The sequence below is a fragment of the Typopeltis vanoorti genome, chromosome 22 (genome assembly GCF_054136105.1).
Source record: "Typopeltis vanoorti isolate ZY-2024b chromosome 22, IOZ_Tvanoo_1.0, whole genome shotgun sequence".
Lineage (NCBI taxonomy): Eukaryota > Metazoa > Arthropoda > Arachnida > Uropygi > Thelyphonidae > Typopeltis > Typopeltis vanoorti.
In genome coordinates this window covers 7,832,129-7,854,118 of record NC_143570.1, presented here as the reverse complement: position 1 = coordinate 7,854,118, position 21,990 = coordinate 7,832,129, and the positions used below count along the sequence as shown (strand labels likewise).

The 21,990-nt window shown below is 35.2% G+C and overlaps 1 protein-coding gene across 1 annotated transcript; it reads right to left on the bottom strand.

Moving 5' to 3' along the window:
- Positions 1–1,645: 1,645 nt before the first annotated feature.
- On the bottom strand, positions 1,646–10,837 carry Ccdc56 (Coiled-coil domain containing 56). The gene is made up of 2 exons (XM_090412211.1): positions 10,590–10,837; positions 1,646–1,949 (listed from the first exon to the last, which is right to left on the bottom strand). Exons 1-2 carry the CDS (start codon positions 10,771–10,773, stop codon positions 1,879–1,881), a joined length of 255 nt encoding a protein of 84 aa, XP_090268337.1. The 5' UTR covers positions 10,774–10,837; the 3' UTR covers positions 1,646–1,878.
- Positions 10,838–21,990: the final 11,153 nt, after the last annotated feature.

Here is a 21,990-nt window from a genome sequence, read left to right as displayed (position 1 = left end):
GGAAATATGCAATAAATTGGCTAGGAATTGGATTAAAATATTTGAAGCAATGTATGTTCAAACTATGTTGTTTCTTTAGTAGTAGAACAGTTCTAAAACCAAAGAGAATTATTTTATTTCTGCAAAATGTTAATTATTTTATTGCCTGAAAAAATATTAGAAAAGGCACAAAAAAAAATACAAATTATAATTTTTAGTGAGTTTATAAGCAATCATTGTTTCTGTAGATAGACCATTCTGAAAGCTTATAAGAAATTGGTTACATTCCACAAAGGTACAAGGTTTACCACAATGCTGAGAAGCACACTAATGAAGTACTCATATGCTATAACATATATACACCGAATGAAAATGCAAACATTAAAGAACAGTTGATTGCATAGAGCCAGGTAGGAAATTCATATGTTATGTGCCATATGGAATGAAGGGAAGGACTGATACTTTCGGTAAAATATAAGGTATTTTGAACAACAACAACAACAAAAAAATACAGACACAGAGTAATAAAAGTAACTGATGCATTGTATTTTCATGTTTTGTTTAATTAAGAAAAGGAGAACTATTACTAATTGTTTTCTTGCATTTGGTGATTAGAATTATAAGAAACTATTTTTAATACTTGTTGATATCTTGTATAAGAACTATCATTTTTCATACTACAAAGATAAAATGTGGATTAGGTTTTGGGAAGACTATTTTGAGACTCAATAAGCTAAGCACAGATTCCTGATATGTACCCTCGGGATGTGCAGAGAATATTATGATAGTACTACATGAAAAAATTACATCATTACTAACTTCCTATCGACAACTTTCATCCAAATTAATCTGTTATCTGTCAAGACTCCAATATTATCAGATCTTACTGTTTTCTAAGGCACTTTTTACTATCAATACACCTAGATCTTGATCTTCCTTTGGCAAAAAACACTTGTTTTGTTAACCTTTATTGTCCCATTCTGTTTAGGTGGTCACACCACCTAAGATAAGTCTAATGCATTCCTGGATGCTAACAATACCAAGTTCTTTCCCGATATCCTCATTTTTAATGTGCAGTGATGCCATCTGTTCACTATTCTAATCTTTTTCCGAACTCTTGTATCTGTAGTTTCCAGTATTTGACGAAGTGTTTTATTTCTAACCCTGCTCTCAGATCCATAAGTTAATTGGTTTGAACACTGTCTTGTATACAGCTAGTTTAGTGCTTTGACTAATTTCTCTCTTATTACATATAAATTTATTCAACTGACTTCCTATCATATCATAGAACAAACTTTGACTTGTTAATTCAGTCTATGGTTTAATAATCTTTAAAAAAAAGTCTACTCTGCTGTGTTTATTTACCCACAAAGAACTGAGTGTTGTAAATGTACCTTGAACTTTCATGAAATACAATATGTTGTATATTATGATGACATTCTTATTCTTTGTTTTTTCATAAAATGTTGAGGCTCAATATTTTTTCTACACAGTTTAAATTTGAATGAAATTAAGAGTGAAGGCAATTTACTTTATTACTAATTTATACTTGTGATTGTGTGTGTGTATATATATATATATATATATATATATAATAAAATAAATAAATAAAAAAAAAAACCAAGATTATAATTTTCACTTCATGTAAAAGATACACATGTTCCTGTAAAATATACTAAAAGTTTATTTTTAAATATTTTATGCATTCCATTTATTGAACACTTTTATTTTTTAAATTTATTCTAAAAAAAATTCATTATTAATAGCATTACATTGTCAAGAAAGTGAAAGAGAAAACAATATTTACAGTTTTACCAATTACACTGGTAAAATATCTACACACTGACAATGCATACATTTAATTATCTATGCAATCAGTCTTTCAAAACAATAATATTCTCATTCTTTTACATTTTCATCCAATTCATCCAAGAATTTCTCCTGCTTTACTGCTGCTATAGAATAAATATCTGAATTTTCATAAGGAATCTATTTCTTCAAAATGTGTGTGTGTGTGTAATAGGTCATACAATATCTGTATACTTGTTTACTGAAAGAAAACAGTCAAATAACATCTCTAGTTTTTTATAAAATGGAAACAGTTCAGAGAAATTAACCATTGCAAAACTGTTTTCTTATTGCCTATTTCTTATTTCCGGCCTAGTTGGCCGAGTGGTTAGCGTGTCCGCTTTCCAGCCAAAAGGCTGCGGGTTCGAATCCCATAATAGGCACGGATGTTTGCGATTGTCTGTGAAAATCCTAGTGGTGGTGTTCAGTGGTAGATCGCGTTGGTGTAGATGATGAAGGTAGTTGTGGTTGGTGGAGTAGTGGAGACAGAGAGTTGTAGAGTAGGTGCTCTCCCTTGATGAGTCTTTGGACTCCCTGGAGGTGTTATGTAATAATAATAATTATCTAAATTAACTATTCAGATTCCAGAAAAAAAATGTGTGTCTGTGTTTTGAACAGAAGAAACCATAATGAGTGCAGAATGAGAACACTTCACAATGTTGAATGTTTACAATATGAAGTTGATATATTGCAGTCTGAGAGTTTAGCCTCCTGTGATGAGTCTTCTACCTACATGGGGACCCAGAAAAATAATACTAATACTGATATCTTGCAATAACAGATTACTTTATAATCTGTAACTGCCTAAATTTTTACTATCATATTAGAGAATACCCAACAATGGAGATTTCAAATAGTAAGTGTATCAGCAATACTGAATGAATTCAATCAGGGAGGACAATGGAAAGTAAGGTCAGACAGAGAGCAAGCACAAGATGAAGATTACTGTACAGAGTTTCTATTATAAGAAACAACTATCAGAAATATGTGTGCATATAAATGTATGGGATCTGGGAGTATTATGTGCTGCATAGGTATGAGGACAGTGAACTGAGAAATTATTTTAAATTAATGGCCAATGCAAATAAGACTACGAAACCAGTGTGTCTTTTGTGTTTGTTCTTCTGGCTAGTTTACCTGTTTTGTAAGATGAAAATCCCTGCTACCTCACCTTCCACTAAAAAGAATTTGACTGAATTTGAACTAAGATTTTTTCCTACACAAAGGGCATCATCAATACTAACAGCTATCGATGCTCACTGAGAAAATCAGCTAGAATTTGTGGATGTTGGAACAGCTCTAAAAGGAGAAAGGGACTTTATGACAGTGATGCACTGCATTCGAATAATCATGACAGCATAAAGTTAAAAAAAGAGAAAGGCTGTTTTTGAAATGTGAGGAAAATATGCTAAGAGAAACAAGAAGTTTTTATATATATTATGTGAATCTCATCCATGAATGGTTGAGAAGTTATAATATATTAATACCAGGTGGGATAAGAGTCAGATAATATTGAAACTATCCTCTTGGGAATCAATAAGGAATGTTTATAACATTATGAACCTCTCAGACATAGGATAGTGGTCTGACTATCTTATGTCTGAGATCTATCCCTATCCTACCAGGTAATGTAATTAATTTACTACCTAAAGACATTTAAATAAAAAAAAAATAATACACCAGAGGAATCATGCTGGAATTTTAATAGCATATAATTTTTTCACCCACGTTTCAAGGGCATCTTCAGTATGAATACAAAATTAAACAAGGCACAAGCAACATATAATGAAGCTTCAACAATTAGAACATGTCAACCATACATAAATAGAGTAAAGCAGCATGGTCCAAACTATGAGTCATCATGATATTTTCATACATGCTAAAAAAGTGTGTGAAGAAGAAAAATTTCCCATAAATGAAATACCTTAAGCCCATCAGATATCTATTCAGAGTGGAATAATGTAGTAAGATTTCACAGCTTTGTTTTATACAACAAAAGGAAATCTGTTTTCTTTTGTTGTTCAGCAAGTCCAGATTGTTTGGACATTCATCCAACAAACAGCTGCAAATTTGTTGGCTGTTTGTCAAGTGCAGGAAATTTCATAGAACCAAGGTAAGCCAAAGGAAGAAGTTTTGGTCCTTTGCAGAACATAGAAAGAGAAAAATTTATTACTCAGGTGAAAATGCTGGCCTGAGTAGAGCATACTTGCTCTCCAACCAACAGGTTGTGGGTTCAAGTAATGCCATAGGCATGGGTGTTTGTAAAAGCCTACTCTGGACTTGAATAGCTCCTTGAGTTTATAAGGCTTATATACAGGGTGTTCGGGATAAATTTGACATATTTATAATTAATTATATTTTTCCGTAAGTTACATGTATTAACACACACTTCTCTTCATTTAAAAGTTTGGACCCTTCTTCATTCATATACAAGATGTCAGAAAGGATGGATAGCTGGAACCCACCTGAATCATGGAAGAGAATAACTTGTATCATGATGATTCGTGCCCGCCATCAAAATAAGGATATTACGACTGCTGCCCAATGCTCCCTGAATACAGTAAAAACAATCAGGCATGAACTAGAGACTTGCAATGGTGACTACGAGGATGTAGCAAGAAGAAAGATCCCTAGCAGACGATCTGATTGCGTTCGTACAGCAGAATTCCTCGCAAATCTGCAGGAACAGGTGTTGAAGAACCCTGGCATTGGAATTCGGGCTTTGTTCGTGCAGTTGCTAACTGTAGTCAAGCCCTGGATAACAAGGGTAGCCAATGGTAGGCCGTATGTATGGCAGCAGGATTCGGCCCCTTGCCACACCTCTGGGAAAAGTCAAAAATGGTTGTCTGAAAATTTCTACGACTTCACCAGTCCAAATGTTTGGCCTCCAAACTCCCCAGACCTTAACCCCATGGATTATTTTGTATGGGGCGCAGTTGAAAAAGACACCAATCGCACTTCCAGTAATACAAAAGCCCAGTTAATGGATAAAATTAAAACAGTTTTTGCGGCCCTTCCCAGGGAGACTGTAGCATCAGCTTGTTCGAGGTTCCAAAGCAGAATTGAAGCTGTGATCGATGCTAATGGTGGTTATTTTGAGTAAATCTTGTTGATAGTATTGTAATTAACTCTGCCTGTAATGTTTTTTTGTCAATTCATTAAATTTAATAGATACAAAGAAGATTTTCTTTTTCCTTACGAAACTGTCAAATTTATCCCGAACACCCTGTATATATATATATATAAGCCTTATAAGCCACTAATGGAATTAAGTAATCTTGAGATTCATTCAGACACATATAAGATTGTGTTATCATTGACTATTTCTTGGAAGACTAATACAGAGAAACCCCATAACTGTCAATGGCCTTGTTTACAAAAGATCCAGTGAATCCCAAGACAGGAACATAGTTTTCATAACACATATTTCTTGTGTCAGTAATGCTACATCAGACCACAAAGAGAAAGCTCAATAAATAAGAGATTTAATGGTACCTGATTTGGAGGTATTAATAACACAAGAAATAAATTTTATCTAATGGCCTCACTGAGTCTTTTGTAAACAAGTTCATTAACATTTATGGAGTTTCTGGATTTCAGTTTCTCAAGTAATTGTCAGCCATATCTATATCCCATATATTAAAGACGTTTTCAATGAAACTTCAAATTACTTAATTCCATTAGTCTCATATGACTAATGCTTACTCTACTTTATTCATGTTTGTGGCTGGCATGCTCTCACTGTTGAGCCTTCATTCTGTAATCCATACCTTGTTTCATTCTGTAATTCATACCTTGTTTCATTTTGAATTCATACTAAAGCTGTCCTTGATACTAGGATGAAAATTTGAAATCATTAAAATTTTAACGTGTCTTAAATTAAAATAAATTAATACAATGGAAATGTCTACTTATGTTTCAATTAACTGACACAAGACATTCACAAAGCAATGTCCATGGCAGGATTTGAACCTGCAATTGGCTACAGTGAATATGCCATGTACTAGGCTAAGCAGGCTAGAAATAATCTTCCAGGAAGAGGAATGGAGACAGGATGACCTCAAATTCAACCTCCTCTCTTTTTCTCCCCATATGTTTGATTTATTTTTGATGATTATAGCGAAGGGGAAATAAGGACACCATCATTGTTACAGATTACAGAAGGATATTACAGTAATATATATTTTAAAAATAGTTTGCACATGTAAAGTAAATTAGAATTTAATATAAACTCCTATATATTTTGCTGTCTGTCATAAGCATCATTCAGGAAGAGTATAGAAGACTGGTTACAACATTCAAATTATGCATTACAAGAATGAGTCACATAGCAATAGTATACTTCCTCATGTTTCAGTCACAGCTGAGTGAATAGGGGGGTGCACTATTACAGTTCAAGGGAACCAGGTATAGATCTAATTCAAGGTTAACTAATAGAAAAAAACTGATAATATAACTGATAGAAAAAAAATAATATAGAAAATAACTGATAGAAAAAAAATAATATAGAAAATAACCGATAGAAAAAAAATAATATAGAAAATAACTGATAGAAAAAAAAAATGAACAGGTGAACAGCGGGAAGGAGTAATGACAAGGGGCCATCACTGGAAGTTACGAAAGGTAACTGTGAGTAAGAGTGTGAGGAGTGGTTTCTTTGCATGAAGGGTGGTTGAACCGTGGAATGCATTGCCTGATAGAGTGGTGAGAGCAAGAATGGTCAATAAGTTTAAGGAATGCTATGATAGATTTTGTGTTTCCTAGGAGGGACCTCCCGCGATGAGTCTTTTGACTCCTTGGAGGCCTAAATAATAATAATAATAATAGTTTATGGTGATTATTTCCAACAACTTTGAGACAAGCATGAAACCTGATTAATTTAGATTAGAGCAATGATTGCAAGTTTCTCTTAAACTTGCAAGGATTTTGCAAGTTTAAGAGAAATATGACAACTGAATTTAAATCAGTGTAGTCAAAATCATGGTTTCATTCCAAATAACTCTGTGTTTAGTGTCCATATGATATGGGAAGCAATGCCAGAACATTCCAATTCTAAACATTTGATGTAGTCTTGGATTGAAATCTTAGAAGAACAAACAGTCTATCTAAAGTAGCAAAGTCAGCAGATACAGGACACTTGATAAACACCAGGTAAGGATATAGAGGAAATTTATCTTTGGTAGATGGTAAAAAAGAAGATAACTTCTGAGCTGGTTTGAAATTAGTGTATAGATTATATGTGAGAAAATTTGTGCTATTAGTTCAGAAGTCCCTTTAACTTTCCTACTGGCTGAGGTGGATGAAACAGTGAGACCAAATTATACTTCTTATCCATGTTATTCAATGGGTGTTAGAGAATCATATCCAGATTTAGCTGGACTTCTGTAGATATCATGGCCAGTTGGAGGGTTAAGCCAAGGTATGGAAATCCTTTTTACATGAGACTGTAGTCTGGCTGTTGGATGATATTTACGGGTCATTTGCTGGATGTTTTCTCATTATATCTATACACTAAGTTTATTCAATTTGATTCTAATTTTATTTAATTCTTCTAATAAAAAGGAATCTAAAGAACATTTTTTTTAAAATTATTATTTACTTAACTTGAAGTACAGAGCTATATGACTTATGCTATATGACTCATTCTTACAATTCATATTTTGAATGTTGTAACCAGTCTTCTATAATCTCCCTAGATGTGCTCATGTTACAATGAGAAAAATACATACAATTTCATATTAAATTCTCATTTCCTGTAAATGTGTATACCATTTTTAAAATACATATATTACCATGTTAACACCCATGTTTGTATAAAATGTTTAGTTATAAAAGGATAGCATCCTTCAAGAAGTAGATCAGAAGATGTGTCAGTGATATTTTCCTCGTTGCCATGATCAGCACACATCCTAGAATTAGTTTTCTATTGAAATTTGAGAAAATAATAGAACCTTTTTATATATTAATTCCCATTTCAAACTAAAACAGGTGTCACATGCAACAAGAAATGAAAATTACTTCAGCTTGATGTCAATTAATGTACTAAACTTGCATTAAAGTATTTGGATCAATTCATGCTTTTTATATCATCCAAATCATTCATTATATAACAATCCGTATCATTTCCGATGGCTTACCATTAAATATTTTAAATTTAAATTAAACTAAAATTTGCAAATATTTATAGTAAATATGAAAACTATATTTTTAAACCAAAATCTAAAAAAAAAATATAAATAAAATATTTAATTATTAACTAAAAAAATCATTCCATTTTTATTTTTTTGGGGTGGAATAAGAGTAGGAGAGTGGTAGCATTAATCATTTTTGAGTGTTCTTTAATCCATTTGTAGAAATATGGCAACCTTACCTATATCTCATATAACAGCTACACTAAGAAGCATAAAGCAGCAGCCAAAATTATTTATACTGAAAAACAATGCAATAAAAACTAAGACATGATACTAAAAAAACATACAGCTCTCTTCAACTTACAAGAAATGGGATATGAAAAATGATACAATGAACAAACAATGATGCATGCCAAATGCTGGTAGTTTAGAAATTCTTATTAACAGAGTATTCGACTACTGCTCAATGAAAAACAGGAGTGTGCTTATACAATATACGCTTAATATACACATGAAATAGAAATTCAGAATTTTTTTAAAATTTTTTGTATTCAAAAGTACAAACCTAATTACAATTAGGTTTCGTACCTGATAAGAGGTAAAAAAAAACAAGAGGAGAGGTTCACCATTGGAAAATGAGTAAAAGTGCAGTTAGCTGAGATGCACAAACTAGATTTTTTTTTATTTTGATTGAAGGGTGATAAATGAGAGGAAAGAAATGCTGAAGGTGTTGTGAGTGCTTTGTCAGTAAATCAGTTCAAGTAGTGTGATAGGCATTGTGTGAATAATGGTGAGTATGAGTGTACTGTGATGCATCTTTGGACTCCATTGATATGCCCTTTAAAACAAAATACGTTTGGATACTAATGTATAGAGTCAAAAGGCTTCAATTTGTCATAAATAAGATATTAAAATAGAGGATATTATGAATCCATCTATATTTTATAGCCAAATATATAGCCAAATTTGAAATTTACAGGTAAATTTCAAAATTTAGCAGAGCACTTATGAGAATATAACCTTCAGCATTAGAGTTGCTTTGGTTTTGACTACTTAAGACAATAACTCTGCCCAGGATTCTGTATGTTCACCTTTTATTAATATTTTAAATTAGGTCTCACTGGCCCAACAGCTATTTCAAACTAGTGGTTTTCATCAGAGACCAGTGGCACACCCAGAGGGGGGGACAAGGGGACCATGCCCCCCAAAGAAAAAGGAAAAAAACACTCAAAGTTTACAAAAATCTTTTCCTAATTAAATTCCTTGTTTTTATTTATGTTGTGTCATGTCTTCTATTTCTATACTACTTATGAATTAGCGATCATTGCAGATGCTCAGTCATAGGTCGTATGCGATGCATAATGTATATTCTGAGATCTTCTAATCAACTCCCCCCCCCCGCCAAGATTAAATCCTGAGTGCGTTACTGTCAGAGACCATATTGAACAGGCAGTTTTTGTCCTTAACAGGACAAAAACCATCTGTTCAATATCTCATATGCATACACTTTGAATAGCAGATATAACAGTGGTGGACTCCATTATATAAAGCCCTGATCAGGTCACATCTGAGTTAATGTGCCCAGATGTGGTCATGTTGTTTTGAAGAGGATAAGTTAACATTGGAGAGGGTATAGAGGCAGAAATCCAAAATAATATCAGAACTTGACAATGTTAATAATGAGGACAGACTGAGGGCATCCAAACTACACAGAATGATGGATTAAGAACAAAGAGAGACATGACTGAGACATTTCAACTGTTGAGAGATATTTACAGGATTGAAACAGAAGATTTTTCATCTAGTGGAACAAGTGTAAGGTAAAGAAGCTACTACTGGAAGCTGCAAAAAGAAGATGGTGAGCAGAAGGGTGAAACTGGCTTTTTTGCATGAAGGATGGTTAGCTCATGGAATTCATTATCTGATAGAGTAGCCCATGCACTGATGGTAAAAGGGTTTAAGGATCAGTATGACAGTGTGTTGTCTAAGATGGCCCTCCCACGATTAGCTTCAGAATAATAACAACAATATAAAATATGGATTGATTTCATAATTATCCTCCATTTTAATATCTTACTGAAGTCAAACTGACACCCTTCAGTATTTGATTATGCAACTACTCTGAGAGTTAACTTATACATTTAAATTTCTGTTAAGTTCATCAGCTAACACTTATGACAAAGGACTGCAATAGTATTGAACAGACTGTTTCTGTTAGCTCTCTGACGAGAATCAACAGTTCTAAACAGTTGCCAGGCCAGTGAAACTAAACTTAAGGACTAAGACCGAAGGTTATATTCTCATAAGCTTTGTGGTAAATTTTGAAACTTTTAAGTTTCTTTCTATATTTGACTAAAATATGCATGGTTCTATAATATCCTCCATTTTACTATACACATTTCGTTTTTGTTTAGTGATGATGCAAATATACCAGCATAGTAGACTAAATAAAATAATAAAAAAATTTCTGTAGCTAATATGTCAATCATTAGTTATTAATTATAAAATTTTACTAAGAATGGCAGTTATACAAAATAAATTTTAGAAGCTTCAAAAATGTTCGCTTCACGAGAAAGTCCGCCGAACATAAATCTTATGACGCATCTATTACTATGCAATAAGAAAGGATACAAATTCCAAACACTGCAACAGTTAAGCCAATACCAGTAAATATATTTCGCCTTTTTATTTTCTTTAAAGCGTTTACTCTCTCTAAATTTTCTTGTTCAATGCGTTTCATGTAAACCAACTGAGCATTTGTTAGCATATTTCGGTCAACTTTCGGCATTACATCATCAGACCCCATCTTCACCATACTTAAAAAGTGAAAGCTTCTCAAACACTTCACACACGACTTTCCAATAGCGGGAAATAGAGGAACAACCAAACAAAAAACAAAAAACATCCACATACCGAAATATTTAATATATTTCGGTGTGGATGTTTTTTGTTTACATATTTCACATACCACATATCTAAATATTTCAGTACACGTTCTAAAACTTTCAGCAGTAACCTATTGGGACAAGAAATAACAATCCCTATTTCAAATGGCTGCTTTTTCATAGCTCCTGTATTATAATTATAACAATAATAATTATTATTATTATCCAGGCCAACAGGGACTCAAAAGACTCATCGAGGGAGGTCTTTCATACCACTCATTGAGCCCATTGACCGTTTCCACTCCAACCACTATCTCAGGCAATGCATTCCAAGGTTCAACCAGCCTCCACGCAAAGAAACGACTTCTCACCCTCTTGCGCACAGCCTCCTTTCGTAATTTCCAAGGATGGCCCCTTGTCATCGCTACTTCCTGCCGTTCCAACAAGTGAAAGAACTCTCCAATGGCTATCCTGTAACTGCCTCTCAAGAGTTTAAAAGTCTGGATAATATCACCTCTCCTTTTTCCATCCACCAAACTCTGCAGTCCACATTCCCTCAATTAATTCTCATAACTCATATTGTACAGTCCTGAAACCACGTTGGTTATCCGCCTCTGTACCCTTTCCACAGTCAATTGATCCCCTTCAAATCCTGGGGACCAAATCTGAGAACAATAGTCTAAGTGTTAAGGGTTGTCTGACCAGGATCTTATACAACGGAATGATAACTTTTTTTCCTCTGCAGGTCAGCGCCTTCTCAGTATTGCAGCAATCCTCCGAGTTACCCTTACCACCTTTGCAATAGGCTGCCGAAATTTCAGTTTTCTATCAATCATCACGCCAGGTCTCTTGTTAACCTACCTCCTCCAATACAGCAACTCTAAGCAAGTATGTATCCTCCCATCGATGGATCTCAAGACTTTCCATTTTGCTGCATTGAACCGAAACCGCCATTAATTTGCCCATCTGTCTAGTTTATTCAAATCTTCTTGTAGGGTTGCCACATCTGCACTATTACTGATAACCCTTCCCAGCTTCACATCATCCACAAACAACTGAATGTTCCCTTGCAATCCATTGACTATATCATTGATACAAAGGTTGAATATTACAGGTCCTAGCACTGAGTCCTGTGGAACCCCACCAGTAACCTTCTGCTTCCTTGATATTGCCCCACCATACACAACTTTCTGAGACCTATCATTGAGCCAATACTGAATCCATTTAACTAACCCAACATTTAAACACATGTTCTGAAACATAAATATCAGCTTATCATCTGGCACCCTGTCAAACGCCTTTGCAAAAACCCCAAAAAATAGCAGTATATGCCTTTCCCTCATCAAATGCTCTTGTCACTTTATTATAAAAGGCAACCATATTACAAAAGCAAGAGCACACCTTAACAAATCCATGTTGATTCTCACCGATAACATTACCCTCATCTGCCAAATGCTGTATATGGTCCTCACTAATTTCTCCAAGAGCTTAACAACTACTGATGACACACAAACAGGCCTATAATCAGACACTTCCATATGGTACCGCCTTTATGCAACGGCACTATCATACCTTCCTTCCATTCCCTGGGTATCTTTCCTGCAGCCAGACTTTTATTGAAAAGCCAGGTCAACGGAATTGTCAGTTCTTTACCACACTCTCAAAACACACGGTAAAATACCATCCAGTCCAACAGCTTTACGGGTATCTACATTACTCGGTATTTGGAACACACTCTCCTCTTGCACTTCTAAGCCCTGACCCTTCCCAATTCCTCTAGTATGAAAACCTCCTCCAGGATGAAATACTCCAATAAACTGCTCATTGAACAACAACACTATGTCCTCTGCATCAGTCACTCTATTCTCATTTTTATCCCACAATATTCGTTTCTCCACCTACTGGCCACATAGTTATAAAAAATTCCCTAGGATTTTCTTTGGATCTTAGTGCCAATCTCTTCTCATATTCCAGTTTTACCTTCCACACCATTCTGGTCACTCTCCTGGCCTGCGTCTTATATTCTTCGTGTATCTGTCCTCCATCCATCTCCTTATATCTCTTCCATAATCTCTTTTTCAACTTCAGTTGCTGTTTGATATCGTTTGTCATCCACTTTGCACTAAAGTGTGTCCACTTCTTCACCCGTGGAATATAGCTTACTATGCTGCTAACAAATAAACTTACACAATTTCCAAGCATTAATGATATCCTGGCTTTCCAATTCTGCCCTCCATGGAACTTCCCCTAATTGGTACCTAAGACTATTATAATCACCAGCCTTATAATTCCACATATGTTCCCCCTGCATGTCTGTTCATCTTCCAAGTCAAAACTGCATTCCCACTCTCTCCAACTGGTGGGAGAGATGTCATCTCACATATTATCAGCTCTTCTGATGCTATGACAAATCCAAAACTCTTCAACCACTTGTCCCCCCCATTACAAGCTGCCGAAGACATTTGTCCCTCAAGAATTCTAGAAATTCTATCTCCTTCTTACTATTTGCATTTTCCTCTTCCCAGTTTATACTGCTGTAGTTAAAATCTTCCATAACAATCATTCTTCTTGCACTTGCCAAGCTTAACTGCCTAAACATCTGCTGTTCCCCCACCCTCTGTGCTTCCTGGTTTATTTATAGCAACACCCCACTAAATATCCTGTCTTGGCCACTTCTACCTCACACCATATGCTTTCAAAATCATTAGTGTCACTGCCTTCCAAAGCCTTCACTCTTAGGGGATATAAGTCATCACTTATCATAAGCAGTACTCCACCAACACGTTTTCCTTTCCTATCCTGCCGAAAAATGCTGTACCCTGCCACTTCAGTTCCGGTTATTATATCATCATTCGTCTACCACGTCTCAGAGCACCCAATAATCTTTGGCCAGGTTGATGCTATCAGTGCCACCAATTCATTTCCTTTATGTCGGATACTCTTGGCATTAGTATAGAGCATAAAAATGGCACTGCTTCTACACTTATCATTGTCTCCTCTCGACCACCCTGGGATCAATGTTACCTGATGTCTTTCCTCTTCCCCTAAGCACCCATTCCAACAAAAGGCCACCCCCTGCTTCCATCCACCCTGGGAATTCTAGTTTCCCTGCATTGACACACTGACTCATTCAGAAAACAGCAATCTTTCCAAATGCCTTCGTCCTTTATCATTCAAATGCAAGCAGTCTCTAGCATATAGTTCCCTTCTGTCCTCAAACACCCTCCAAACATCCATATATTCCAATCCTGTCTTCTCACACATTCTGGCTATTATGCAATTCAGTATTGCTGCTCTTCTGCCCAGCTCGTCACTATCATACCTGGGCAACACACACACACAACCTTCCCTCTCTGCATTTTCTTTAATAATAATAATAATAATAATAATAATAATAATAAATCCGCTAACGCCTTTTTATTCGCATATATAGGTAGTAGGCGAGGCCATTTAGCCCTATCTAACTTTTGGAGATAGCTGACCCACGGCTATCACTAGTTAAGCGGCATGCAGTGAAGAGAATGGCTCAACAAGTGCCGCCATTTGTGGTTCCTAACCCTAACACAATATATTTAATGTCTGAAATAGTGTGGGTTCTACAGTCCAGGAAACCTGAGTTTCTGGTAGAAAAAACCTGCTTGCCCATGCCAATGATCAACTAACCGGTCGAAAAAAGGCTTAGGAAAATTTTCCTCTATTCGTCGACTAGACTCGAAACAAAGTCTTCCTTTGTTCAGCCAAGCGCCGCGGTGTGCAAACGCCACATCCACTGAGCTACACGTTCTAATAATAATAATAATAATAATAATAATAATAATAATAATAATAATAATAATAATAATAATAATAATAATAATATTTATTATTATCCTTACAGTAACAAAAGAAGAACTATCACTGGCAATTCAACAAATTAATCCTAACAAAGGACCGGGGATAGACGGAATCAGACCAAAAGACATCAAGAAACACTCAACCGACCTACTTCCAGTCATACAAAAACTGTTAAATAAAATCTTCGAAACGGGACACATACCTGAAACACTGAAGACTGCATTAATCACACCCATACACAAACAGGGAAAAAGAAACATAATAAGTAATTACAGACCTATCGCCACGCTGCCTGTAATCAACCAAATCATGGAGCGCAGCGCATTGTACATCAGAAACTCTCCACATACGTTGAAAAATTTCAAATCATACCCAAAACACAATATGGCTTTCAAAAAAATAAAGGAACAGCAACACTCCTGGAAGATTTCACAGATCTAATAAACGCTGCATTGGATAAAAACAGAATAACATTAGTGGTATTCATTGACCTAACAAAAGCATTTGACACACTAACACATAAAACCTTGTTAACGAAACTTACCCATATCGGAATTGGAGGTCGTCTACTCCAGTGGTTTAAAGCATACACGAAAAACAGAAAGCACATCACACGTATAGGATCAGCACACAGCAAAGAGGTACATGTAACCTGTGGAGTACCTCAAGGAGCTGTCCTATCTCCCATTCTATTTAACATATACACACACGACATAAGCCAACTCCCCCTAAAAAGTAAAATCTTCCAGTATGCAGACGACACTGCCATAGTATCCATTCACAACACTGCAAAAATCGCTTACAAAAATATGCAACACGACATCAATCAAATCACTAACTGGTTAACCGAAAACGGCATGTATATAAACCCTGGAAAAACAAAGCTAATGATATTCAAAAACCCCCAAACCCTGCCCATAGAAACTAAATATCTCACTATCAAACATTCATCCTCCTATACACAAAGTGCAGAACCTAAAATCACAACCATCACACAGGTGAAAACAACACGCTACCTTGGACTTCACTTCGATGCAGATCAAAGTTGGAATAGCCATACAAACTACCTACATACCAAGCTTAGGATAATAGCAAGCAAACTATACAGATTAAAAGACATTGCCCCAACCCACATAAAAATACTAATCTATAAAGCATTATGTGAAAACATTTTAAGATATGCAATCACATCATACGCATTCTGCGCAGACTACAGACTTAACAGGCTACAATGGTTGCAAGATAAAATGATAAAACTGATATTCTGGGAACAACCCACTCTTATGCAGGAAGCATGGACAAAACACAAAATATTTAAGCTGAAACAATTACGCCACTACACAGTCATGTTAAAACACTACTACAGCCCAACATATAGAGTAACCAGAACAACATATCAAATAACAAGACCACAGTCAACAAACTACATAACATATAAGTACAACAATCACACGGCAAAGCCACCCGAAACTTCTACGTACCTGACATGATAAACAAACTGCCGTTCGACAACAGAAACCTAGGAACATACAGAGAGCTGAAACAGGCACTATATAAATATTATAGCGAGAATGAAAATTAGAGCAATTCCTGTTTCACTCCCCCCACCACCACACATACACACACACACACACACACAAACCTACGACAACCCCCCCTCCCAACAAACTACCACCACAAGAACACAAAGAAACAAACACACCATGTCTAAATCCAACCCTATTTTCACAAAAAAAAAAAAAAAAGTTAAACTGTAATAGCAGTCGAAGTCTTTCAAGCACGTACCAACAAACAATAAAATCAACACCTGGCTTGTGACCACTATAGGAACACAACCATGAAACCACCACTCTCTGTCATCTATTATCTTCCTCAGATAAGCTCAGCTAAGCTTCGAGGAAGAAAATTACTAACTTGCAAGTATCTGTTATACATACATGTAATGCGTTATAAATATTATATACATATAATTACTACAGCAACTATGTATGCAATTCATCTGAGACAAAAAAAAAAAAAAAATTATGTATAATCCTTATTGTAAATACTGTAAATATTATTATTGTATGTAACTTATACTGAGACATAATAAAATGTAAAAAAAAAAAAAAAAAAAATTATTATTATTATTATTGAATTGTGTGTGTATGCTGCATTACTGCATTGTATCGTGAATCGTGTGCACATTGGTGCCAATCCATATTTAGCTAGTTTAAAAAAATGTATATTCATATTTATAAAATGTACTCTGCATTTTGTATATCGAATTTTAGTACTGTACAGAAAAGATAACATGTTTTTCATTGTGTGTGTGTGCAGATACTCTGTGTGATAGTAAACCTTATAATTTTCATTGTAAAAACAAAAACAAATAAGTCGTTTATAAAAAAAAATAAATAAATAAAAATTATTATTATTATTATTATTATTATATTCTAAATTCAAAAATTCTGTATAAACCTTATTGTAAATATTGTAAATATTATTATTGTATGTAATTTATACTGAGACATAATAAAATGTTTAAACAAAAAAAAATTATTATTATTATTATTATTATTATTATTATTATTATTATTATTATTATTATCATACATATCAAGGATTTAGGCTTAGTATGGCCTGTTCCGGCCTTAGAAGTCATCGTTGAATCGTTTAAGAGGACGTCCTGGTTTTCTTTTTCCTAATGGCTTGTACTTTAAGGCTTGTTTTGGTAATCTTTCTGTTTTCATTCTTTGAACGTGTTCCATCCATCTATGTTTATATTTTTTAATTTTTTCAATTACTGGTTCTTGGTTTAATTCTTTCATAATATCTTCGTTTCTTTTGTGATCAAATAGGGTATACTTTGCAGTTTTTCTCATAAACTTCATTTCTGCTGTTGTTAATCTTTGTTTGTCTTTTTGTTTTATTGTCCAGATTTCGCTTCCATACATTAAGACCGGTAGGGCTAATGTATTGTATACATTAGCCTTACCGGTTATTATTATTATTATTATTATTATTATTATTATTATTATTATTATTATTATTATTATTATTATTATTATTATTATTATTATTTCTGAATTTTTCGCGCGAGAATTTCTCAATGATAGATTTCGTAGCTTCCCAACACAGCAAAAAAAAAAAAAAACAATAAATAATAACTAACTGGTATCATCCTCAGATAAGCTTACATTTAAGCTTCGAGGATCAAAGCAGAGAAATTAGTTCTGATCCAAGATGTATCATATGTAACCAAATGCATGTAATGTACGTATCACATGTAAACCAATGTATGTAATGTAAATATCATATGTAAACAAATGTATGTAATGTATGTAATAACTGTAACAAAAGTATGCAATATAGACTGATTATATCCACTGTTATTGTATATATAGAGCGCAAAAATTGCAAAGAAACATCTGTAATAATCATCATTATGAATATTATAATCATATACGTTGTAAACAGTTATTGTTATTATTATTATTTAAAAAAAACTTTATGAACGAGAAAGTATTTCTTATGCATAATTGTGTTCATATAATAATAATCGTAATTATTATTATTATTCCTGACACCTCCAAGGAATCCGACGACTCATCGCGGGGGGATACCTACAACTCTCTCAAACACTATATCGAATTTCTACAATCAACTCCATCAACGCCATCTATCGCCCACCACAACTAGCATTTTTTGTCTGTAAATTGCGTCTGTTCTGAAGGGCCGATTTGTCTGTATGCGGGATGAAAACCCGAGTTTCCAGGAAGGAAACCCTGCTACCTCCGTATGAGATCGGCTAACTCACCTTCGATTGAAATCGTCCAGATAAAGATTCCTCCCGTCGGGACGAGAATCGACCTTAGGCCTATTCCAATCGAAGGGCACAATGTACCGTCGTTCTTCCAGTTGCGCTACGGAGGCGACAATGTATATAATTTATCTGAGAAATAATAAAAATAAATAAAAAATAAAAAATATTACCCAACACCCCCATGGAGTCAAAGCCTCATCTAGGAGGTCCTTTTATCAAACACACAGCTCATCATACCATGGTTTAAACACACTCAAATTCTCTGCAGACACCACTCTCAGGCAAAGCATTTAAATCATTCATAACTCTGCATGAAAAAACTTGACTCCCACTCCCCTACTCACACCTTTCTTACACAGCTTCCAGGGATAGACTCTGGTCCTCCCCTGATCTCCCAATATTTTTTGTAGAACCTATCCAGCATTGATCCTGTAACAATCCCTTACTAACTTGTAGGTTTCTATCATATCTCCCCTCTTCCTCCTGTCCACCCGACTCTGCAAATTGCATCTTCTCAATCTTTCCTCATACTCGACATTCCAGATGTTAGAAACTACCTTAGTCAGTCGCCCGTGGACCCTTTCCAACATCTCTTCATCCTTCGGAAAACCAGGTAACCAAATTTGAGCACAGAAGTCTATGTATGGTCTAATCAGACACCTATACAGTGGAATAAGAATCTCTTTACTTTCACAAATTTGTGCCCTCCATATCATTCCCAGATGCCTTGGTGTTGTCTTCACAATTTTGGCTATGTGTCTCCTAAATTTCAGATCCTTATCCATTATTCCTCCACCTCCGAAAATATATCGTCACCAAGCATAAATTCTGCATCCCATTTTTGTTTTCCTAATTTTAAGACCTTACATTTTGCAACATTGAACTCACATTTCCATTTCTGTGCCCAATTACTCAATTTATTCTCAAGTCTTCTTGCCAGGCTGCAACATCTTCTCTACACTTCATGGTTCGTTCCAACGTTGCATTATCTGCAAATAACTGAATATCTCCATCCAAATCTTCACCAATATCATCTAATCTAATATACATGTTAAACAGCAATGGCCCTAAAACAGACCTCTGAGGCACACCACCAGTAACTTTCCTTTTCCTGGATATCGCTCTCCCTATACACAACTTGTCGATAGCTATCAGATAGCCAGTCTCCAATCTAATGCACAAATATAAGATTCAATCCCATCCATTCCAGTTTGAATTTCAACTTATCATGCACTAATCTATCAAAAGCCTTTGCGAAATCCAAGTATATTACTGTGTATCCTTCTCCTCTGTCCATGGAAGCAGTCTTCTTATTGCAAAAAGTAAGTAGATTATAAAGGATGACCTCCCTTTAGCAAATTTATGCTGTCCATCAAAGATAATACCACTGTTGGCAACCCAATTCTGGATGCTAGTTCTCACAAGCTTCTCCAATAACTTAACTACAACAGCTGACACACGGATATCGCTATAGTTTGATTCTTGAGTTCTATCACATCCTTTGTGAAGTACCACAATCTTACCCTCCTTCCACTGCTTAGGAACTTGATCAGTGCAAGAATTTAAAAAAATATGTCACGGCCGATGTCAACTTGCTGGTACATTTCTTAAGGATACGTGGTGATATATTATCAAGTCCCACAGCCTTATTTACATCTAGTTTGCTCAATTCCCTATACACCCCTTGCTCACTAACAGTCAGTTTCTCTTCCCCATCATCAACTGCTCTCAATATCTCCATGAAGTCACATTCACAAGATTGAAAGATCTTTATGAATTGCTCATTAAGTATCTCCACAAAAACAGCTGCCTTTATATCATTTTCTCCAATCAATGTCATCCTTCCATAATCATTCTTTCTTTTGCGGGCTACATATCGAAAGTATTCCTTAGGATTCTTTTTGGCTTCATTAGCTAACTGCTCTCCATACCTCTCTTTAGCAACCCTCACCAACCATGTCACCTTCCTTGCCTGGTCTTTGTTATTTCCACATCTCTAATGCTGTCTCATTAATGACCTTTTTCTCTGCATCGCATGCTTAATCTCTTCATTCATCCATTTCATACCTACTTTATTTATCTTTGTCACCCCTTGGAATACATTTAGACATTGCATTTACTAGATAGTTTTTGAAAATACCCCAAGCTTCATTGATCTCTTTTTCAGCTAACTCCTCATTCCACGCTACAACTGCAAACTGTCTTTTTAGCTCTTCATAATCATCTCCATTTGTAGTTCTACATATACCATTTTCTCATAGAGGTCCTCACACTGCTTACAACCACCCAGCTAATCACCTCATGATCACTCTCACCAATTGGTGGGTGGTTTGATACCTCATTTATAATTACATCCTCTGATGAGATGACCAAATCCAAGACCCTAATTCCTTTAGTACCCTCTGTTCCATACTGTGTGAGGTAGTTATCCTAAAAAACTCAAGAAACTCATATTCGTTACTTCCAGTTGTTATCTCTTCATTCCAATCTATATTGCCATAATTAAAATCACCCATAATGATCATCCTTTTCTTATTTGCTTGCCTTATTTGACTATACATTTCACTATCACCACCATCAACATTACGAGGTCTATAACAACATCCCACCAGTTATTTGATTCTATTCACCTCTATCTCTCATCATACTGACTCAAAACCACTGGGACTTATTTCCTCTTGCATCTCTACTTGGACATAACTCTTTTTCTATTATCAATGGCACTCCTCCTCCCATTTTACCCCTTTTGTCATCACGAAACACATCATACACTTCCATCCCTATTCTTGTCAGGATGTCGTTTTCATCTAATAATCACTCACTTATTCCAACAATTTTTGGATGAACAGACTCAATGATTACAACCGTTTCATCTGTCTTTTCTTACACTTCTAGCATCTTATTTCTGGATCTGCAAGTAGTTACACTGATAACACTCAATCGATGTGGTCGTTCCATGCTACACTGGGGCCATTTCCTTTTCTGCTTATTCATTTTAGAACCCTCTTCAATTCCAACTGTTTCTTCTTCATCCTCGGTCATCCCATTCCTTTTCTGTCTACATATGCTCTCATATGTAGACAGGATGCAGATACCAAGCAATTTTATAAGCTAGGTTTTTTTAATCATTTTTTCCCAAGTAAGCAAACAGACAAGTAAGTCAATTTTGTGGCTGCACTTAGTGCAACACTAGGCAGTTCTTTGTGAAGGTGGAGTAAGCTCTGATCACTTTCCTTAGAATTTTCCCCTAATGCAAAGTACATTTCCTTGTGGAGATAAATGATGCTATCCATGAAGGAAATGTTCACTACCCATACCGGTTTTGACCTTTATTGAGGTCTCGTGAGTGGGAGCCAGACCTAAAAAATGCCAAGGGTGAAGTAATACAGAGCTTACCTTAAAACGAGTTGCCTAGTGTTGCACTACGTGTAGCCGCAAACTTGACTTACTTGTCTGTTTGCTTACTTGGGAAAAAGGATTAAAACCAAGTTTAAAAAGTTGCTTGGTA